This window comes from Saccoglossus kowalevskii, chromosome 10 (genome assembly GCF_978046115.1).
Source record: "Saccoglossus kowalevskii chromosome 10, keSacKowa6.1, whole genome shotgun sequence".
Taxonomy (NCBI): domain Eukaryota; kingdom Metazoa; phylum Hemichordata; class Enteropneusta; family Harrimaniidae; genus Saccoglossus; species Saccoglossus kowalevskii.
In genome coordinates this window covers 19,286,433-19,294,784 of record NC_140650.1, presented here as the reverse complement: position 1 = coordinate 19,294,784, position 8,352 = coordinate 19,286,433, and the positions used below count along the sequence as shown (strand labels likewise).

The following is an 8,352-nucleotide window of genomic DNA, read 5'->3' as shown; positions in this document are numbered from 1 at the left end:
TAACGTAATTATCACGCTCGCTGTAAAATTGTCGTTGCAATACGTTCGAGATAACCACTTTCAAAAAAACTAAAAAAAAACTCATGACTGACAGAGATACAACTATTCATCGATAAGGATGGTGGCTCTCGAAACGACTCCAGCCCCAACAACTCTGAAATGTAGGTACGCATGCGCGTTACCGTTCCCCCAAATGGTTAACTGCCTGAATCTCTGATGCGAAATTTGGACATTTGCGAAGGGTGACTATGGCTCGTATAACGAAGATGGACAAGCAGATAGTTGACTTGACAAGTTATAAATCTGAGGTGAGTAATATAGTAATTTGTTTCCCTCCTCCAGCACGCGCGTCGATTTATCGGAATTGTATATCGATAGTGTGTTATTTCTATCTGGTGGTTAATATTTTCAAACCGCGGAAACATAATAGCGATATTATTTTATCAATCATTTCGCTATTTTTATGAAATTTGCTGACTCAAGCAATTGGTTAGTTAGCATAAATATATTCATTATGCGTCGGATTACGGAATTGAGTAAGAATATTTGAGCACTTGACTGACCCAGAACAGTAGCTTGACTTCTTCGTTATTTTTCTTGATGCGAACATTTTATCAATTATTTCACGAAATAAATGTAAAATTGTGCAGGTCACATATATTCGTCCAATTAGACAAAACTCGAATTATTGAAGCAACTATAATTAAGTTGACGTTCGTACATAAAAAATATCAAATTGACGATGTTTCTGTGCCAGCAAAATAAATTAGCACTATCAAAGTATTACAATAACATTACCCTTTTAGTTCTGATGTGTTATTATAATAGCTTTTTTACATTTATTTGGAGGTGGGAGAGTCCTCCATAATTCGTTTCCATTATGAACGTTATTTCTTCTCCGACAAGCTCTATATATTCAAATAATATATCTTGAGAAGTGCACTGTATTGCACTGGTTGTCTTTTTGCACATGTTCGTATATTTATATTTATCAGACTGGTGTTATAGCACTTCTACAAATTTGAGTGTTTAGTTATAAAGTGTCACAGAGCTGTAATAAAAACAAAGGTTATATAAACGACAACAATTGTTGTAGTTAGGCACAAGTAGTATATAAATGTTGTCGCCATTCATAACCATTGAAAGATTTGTGTCTCTAAGAAAATAGAAATTAAACATTTGTTGGGATATTGATACGTGATACGTTCAATTGTTATGTTGTTAACACCAAGTCAGACTGTGCTTCCGTAATTGATTTACGAGACTCGCAATTTCCATGAGTTGATTGTGCCTGGAAATACAAAATATGTGTTTTCTAGTGTGTGATATAAAGAATTGCTGGTAATTATAGCAAAGTCAGATCGCATTCATAGCCACCCTAGCCGATACACCGCAGATAAACTGACATTGCGCCAAGAAAGAATAATTAATCGGGTTTTTGCCTTTTTTTATCATGTGTTAATGTGAATTTTTGATGATGACGTTAGCCACTGTCAAATTCATTGTTCTTTTCTTGAAAAGTATGACGTAACCATCTATACCTCTGAGCTGATATTATGTAAAAATTACCAAATACGCGTTTTTATGTTAATATGTCCTATTACGATTTTTTTAGAATAACGTTTGTCATGTCGGGTAACATTTACGGTCTAAGAAAATAGAAATTAACATTTGTTGGGATGTTGGTACAAAATGCTATACATAATGTTTGTTTGTTTGTTTGTTTGTTTGTATGTTAATTCTAGCTTCTGTATCATGGGACACTTGGAACACAGCGCATGAACTAGACGTCAATGCATTTTATTATTGAAACAAAACGCAAACTGAATGCATCCCTCATTTCTACATTTGCGATTTAAGAATACCTACGGTGATATTAATATAACGGAATAGCAATTACGCGTAATATAAACGTGACAAGTCCGATACGAATCAGAGTCAATTAAAATTCGACAATATTTTGCCTTGGCAGTAATTAATTCATAATTTTTATTATTTGTGAAGGGTCGTGTTTTTGTAAGCGCTCTGTGAAATAAATCATACCTTTATAGATATGTTTATCTCTCATCATTTGGGTATGAGGAAATCGATATTCAGTATTATTTCAAAGAAATGTACAAAAACCGAGTGATTAGATAAGATAATTAATTCCGTGTTTAGGTCAATCGGCAGTAACCCAAATACTTTAAATTAGAGTTGTTTTAGCATGGCAGTCGAATCATAGGGTCAATCGTACCTCAATACTTCAAAGATTCTCAAGTATTTTCAAGTATTGATCATTAATAATTTACCGAAAATGAATTTTGTCATACTTAGAATCATCATAGTAGATTTATTCTCCTAAATAATGACATTGAATAGTTCATCCTGTTATAAATACAAAGTTATTAATAAGTTAAGCTAATTATATCTTAGTGGTAATCATTTTATAATAATTATGACGAACATCAACGTTCAGTTATAGATGTACATTATATGCAGTTTTATTCAACGCACGTTACGCTCGTACAATTCTATTGTGGTGGGAATTGAGTAGCACCGTGAAAACTCCTGGACGAATAGAAATGAACAAACGAAAAGTTAATTGCATAATAATTTCTTGTTAGTTTCACATGTAAATATAGTCGTAATTATGAGCACTGCGAACACGAACGCGAGCAAACTTTTACTTTTAATGTTTTGCACTGCCTCGAGGGAAATATTGACACTGATGACATTTGCAGCAAACCACTAATATTTAAGACATATTAAATGTCGTGCATAATTAGGTTAATGGTTAGTGAAGTTGACAGAAAAACAGCTCTGCTTATTCCGAAGCTGATTATTATTTTCCCGACATTTTCGAAAGCCAGTCCCAACAAAGGACACGTGATCGCAGCCGATACTGAGAAATGACAGAAAATGAATATGATAATTTCAATGGTTGTTCGTTTACATATTCCGTTCTCACTTCGTTTTTTATGGGATTGTCAACGCGAACCAATTTTATGCTCAGCTGTTCCTGTTTAATATGGTGATATTCATTTAGCCACCTTAAATAGCATGCTATGTTTCTCTGTACATGTTTGTTATTTGTTTTCATTAAGTTATTAAATTTAATTGGATCTGGGTTAGTATAATAATAAGCTGGTAAGTATGTTTCCCTTATGTCAGAATAAAGTGGACAGCATAACAGGAAATGAAACTCGTATTACAAATCTTAATTATAATAGAAGATTTTGTCACTAATTTGCACTAATATGGAAATAATCTACGATTCAATTAGTGTCGTTAGTAATAGAACTTTTACGGGTAATGTATACTGCATTATTTATGTTGTAACGCTGACATCATTTCTGATTTGTCATCACCTTGACAACACCTCGTTGTATGTAGATTGTATAACTGTAGACTTATTTAACGACTGCATGCAAATCATCATTTAAAAACGATGGTAGCATAAGTCGTCTCGATGTTGTAACTTCCCGAACTTGATCATGTAAATTCCGATTGACAAAACTGATGGCGAGCATTAAAACGCCAATTTTGTAGCGCAGCGGGCGTTCGAATTGTGTGTAATCAAACAATACACGCATTGTAAACATTATACGAGACCCATTTCGAAATCGATGCATAGCGGGACATGTCTGATTTGCTTTGAGTGTCCTGTCTCTGTACTTTTATTCGTCGTTTTCGTGCCATAAATTAATTTATGCTTGTATTTTACACACCTAGTACATCACATTAGGCAGTGTATTGGTAGCTAACACCACGGAACGTCCGGGAGTTGTTACGGGCTATGTTCTCAGAACACCTCTCTGCACGAGTGCTGTGGATTTTCCCCGCACTCTTACCACGACAGACAATAGAATTACAACAGTCGGCAAAAGAATTACATTGTTTGTACACAACAGAGGTAAATTATACAGATGGAATATAATATGCAATTTCATTTGCTCATGAATAATTCGTGCAGAATTAAATTGACTATTCCTCTGTTTGCCAAGAACCTATATCAAATTCTACTTGCTGTAGTTGAAAAATATATATATCCAACTTCTAGATAACTTCTGTTAATTTTGTGATTTATGAGTTATACAATGGTTTACAATCTGCAAATGAATACAACTGTGGTGGCTCTCTGAGTATAAATACAATCGCAATGGTTTACAATCTGCATATGAATACAACTGTGGTGGCTCTCATACTATGAATACAATCGTAATGGTTTACAATCTGCATAGGAATACAACTGTGGTGGCTCTCAGAGTATGAATACAATCGTAACGGTTTACAATCTGCATATGAATACAATTGTGTTGGCTCCCTGAGTATGAATACAATCGTAATTATTTACAAACTGCATATGAATACAACTATGATGGCTTTTTGAGTATGAATACAATCGTAATGGTTTACAATCTGCATATGAAGACGACTGTGGTGGCTCTCAGAGTATGAATACAATCGTAATGGTTTTCAATTTGCGTATGCATACAACTATGGTGGCTCTCTGAGTATGAATACAATCGTAATGGTTTACAATCTGCACATGAATACAACTGTGGTGGCTCTTTGAGTATGAATACAATCGTAATGGTTTACAATCTGCATATGAATACAACTGTGGTAACTCTCTGAGTATGAATACAATCGTAATGGTTTACAATCTGCATATGAAGACGACTATGGTGGCTCTCAGAGTATGAATACAATCGTAATGGTTTTCAATTTGCGTATGCATACAACTATGGTGGCTCTCTGAGTATGAATACAATCGTAATGTATTACAATCTGCACATGAATACAACTGTGGTGGCTCTTTGAGTATGAATACAATCGTAATGGTTTACAATCTGCATATGAATACAACTGTGGTGACTCTCTGAGTATGAATACAGTCGTAATGGTTTACAATCTGCATATGAATACAACTGTGGTGGCTCTCTGAGTATGAATACAATCGTAATGGTTTACAATCTGTATATGAATACAACTATGGTGGCTCTCTGAGTATGAATACAATCGTAATGGTTTACAATCTGCATATGAATACAACTGTGGTGGCTCTTTGAGTATGAATACAATCGTAATGGTTTACAATCTGCGTATGATTACAACTGTGGTGGCTCTCTGAGTATGAATACAATCGCAATGGTTTACAATCTGAATATGAATACAACTGTGGTGGCTCTTTGAGTATGAATACAATCGTAATGGTTTACAATCTGCGTATGATTACAACTGTGGTGGCTCTTTAAGTATGAATACAATCGTAATGGTTTACAATCTGCTTATGAATACAACTGTGGTGGCTCTTTGAGTATGAATACAATCGTAATGGTTTACAATCTGCATATGAATACAACTGTGGTGGCTATTTGAGTATGAATACAATCGTAATGGTTTACAATCTAAATATGAATACAACTGTGGTGGCTCTCAGAGTATGAATACAATCGTAATGGTTTACAATCTGCATAAGAATACAACTATGGTGGCCATCAGAATATGAATACAATCGTAATGGTTTACAATTTGCATATGAATACAACTGTGGTGGCTCTCTGAGTATGAATACAATCGTAATGGTTTAAAATCTGCATAAGAATACAACTATGGTGGCTATCAGAGTATGAATACAATCGTAATGGTTTACAATCTGCATATGAATACAACTGTGGTGGCTCTTTGAGTATGAATACAATCGTAATGGTTTACAATCTGCATATGAATACAACTATGGTGGCTATCAGAGTATGAATACAATTGTAATGGTTTACAATCTGCATATAAATACAACTATGGTGGCTATCAGAGTATGAATACAATCGTAATGGTTTACAATCTGCATATGAATACAACTGTGGTGGCTATTTGAGTATGAATACAATCGTAATGGTTTACAATTTGCATATGAATACAACTATGGTGGCTATCATAGTATGAGTACAATCGTAATAGTTTACAATCTGCACATAAATACAACTATGGTGGCTATCAGAGTATGAATACAATCGTAATGGTTTACAATCTGCATATCAATACATCTGTGGTGGCTCTTTGAGTATGAATACAATCGTAATGGTTTACAATCTGCATATGAATACAACTGTGGTGACTCTCTGAGTATGTATACAATCGTAATGGTTTACAATCTGCATATGAATACAACTGTGGTGACTCTGAGTATGAATACAATCGTAATGGTTTACAATCTGCATATGAATGCAACTGTGGTGATTCTTTGAATATGAATACAATCGTAATGGTTTACAATCTGCATATGAATACAACTATGGTGGCTCTCTGAGTATGAATACAATTGTAATGGTTTACAATCTGTATATGAATACAACTATGGTGGCTCTCTGAGTATGAATACAATCGTAATAGTTTACAATCTGCATATGAATACAACTGTGGTGACTCTTTGAGTATGAATACAATCGTAATGGTTTACAATATGCATATGAATACAACTATGGTGGCTCTCTGAGTATGAATAGAATCGTAATGGTTTACAATCTGCGTATGATTACAACTGTGGTGGCTCTCTGAGTATGAATACAATCGTAATGGTTTACAATCTGAATATGAATACAACTGTGGTGGCTCTTTGAGTATGAATATAATCGTAATGGTTTACAATCTGCGTATGATTACAACTGTGGTGGCTCTCTGAGTATGAATACAATCGTAATGGTTTACAATCTGCATATGAATACAACTGTGGTGACTCTTTGAATATGAATACAATCGTAATGGTTTACAATCTGCATATGAATACAACTATGGTGGCTCTCTGAGTATGAATACAATCGTAATGGTTTACAATCTGTATATGAATACAACTATGGTGGCTCTCTGAGTATGAATACTATCGTAATGGTTTACAATCTGCATATGAATACAACTATGGTGGCTCTCTGAGTATGAATACAGTCGTAGTGGTTTACAATCTGCGTATGATTACAACTGTGGTGGCTCTCTGAGTATGAATACAATCGTAATGGTTTACAATCTGAATATGAATACAACTGTGGTGGCTCTCTGAGTATGAATACAATCGTAATGGTTTACAATCTGAATATGAATACAACTGTGGTGGCTCTTTGAGTATGAATACAATCGTAATGGTTTACAATCTGAATATGAATACAACTGTGGTGGCTCTCTGAGTATGAATACAATCGTAATGGTTTACAATCTGAATATGAATACAACTGTGGTGGCTCTTTGAGTATGAATACAATCGTAATGGTTTACAATCTTCGTATGATTACAACTGCGGTGGCTCTCTGAGTATGAATACAATCGTAATGGTTTACAATCTGCATATGAATACAACTGTGGTGGCTCCCTGAGTATGAATACAATCGTAATGGTTTACAATCTGCATACGAATACAACTATGGTGGCTCTCAGAGTATGAATACAATCGTAATGGTTTACAATCAATTTATTTATTCACTTACTTACTTGCTTCTAATGTAACTATTTTCATTTTGTATAATATGGGAAATAGAACAACAACAATAAAACAACTGTTTTACAACATTCTCTTACCGACCCTCTGCTTAGCTCCGACAATAGAGACTACTACACAATCTGGCTGCTCTGAACAAACACTGTTCGTGTCCGTGTTTAACCTTCAGGAATGTCTCTTTTAAAAAAGAGAGGGAATTTGCACTACAAACTGAGACTTTACGAAGCTTTAATTAGTTATTTTTAGGTGGTTGGAAGGTATCGAAGGACTCGCCAGCGGTAATTAGTACAAATCGTGCCCAGGTATAACCTCATATTTGTGATTTCTATTAGAGCGCATTGGATTGTGGGAAAATCAATGTTTATCAACACAAAAATCACACATGCGCAGCGCGACGACTGGTGCGCTTTAAGTAAAATATTGAAGATACATATTTCGTAACACACAATTCGAGCCGTCGTATATATATATATTTAAAGTGCAGTCCTTTCTTTGATGCCAGGGCATTGGATGGTACAATAGATTACTAACTTTATTAACTTACTAGAACCTTAGTGTTCTATGGCTGCCAGACGCGGAAAATCCGTTCTCATACGCGCATCGTAACGTCTCTCGTATTACAGACACCGATCGATTATACCGTTAAACGATACGATTATTGCAGCTTATGTAACAGTATCGTTCTCGCTGTATTCCATATTCGAATATCGGGTTGGTCTATGTAATACAAAACCACATTAATAGTTACTCTCAGCCACACTTTAAAATATTCGCCGACTAACGCAATCACTGTGTACGAGAGGAAACGTCGGCTAATCAAGGCAATGTTAAAAGCCAAACTCTCGTGGGAAACGGTTGTCATGGCGTTATAAATTCGTTTAACT

At 34.9% G+C, this 8,352-nt stretch overlaps 1 protein-coding gene across 1 annotated transcript in view; it reads left to right on the top strand.

Moving 5' to 3' along the window:
- The first annotated feature begins 248 nt into the window (after window positions 1-248).
- LOC146737926 (C-type mannose receptor 2-like) overlaps window positions 249-8,352 on the top strand; it is a 28,544-nt gene continuing 20,440 nt past the window's right edge. The window contains exon 1 of the mRNA XM_085504613.1: window positions 249-308. Coding sequence (XP_085360739.1) covers window positions 249-308 — 60 coding nt within the window. The remainder of the gene's footprint in view (window positions 309-8,352) is intronic.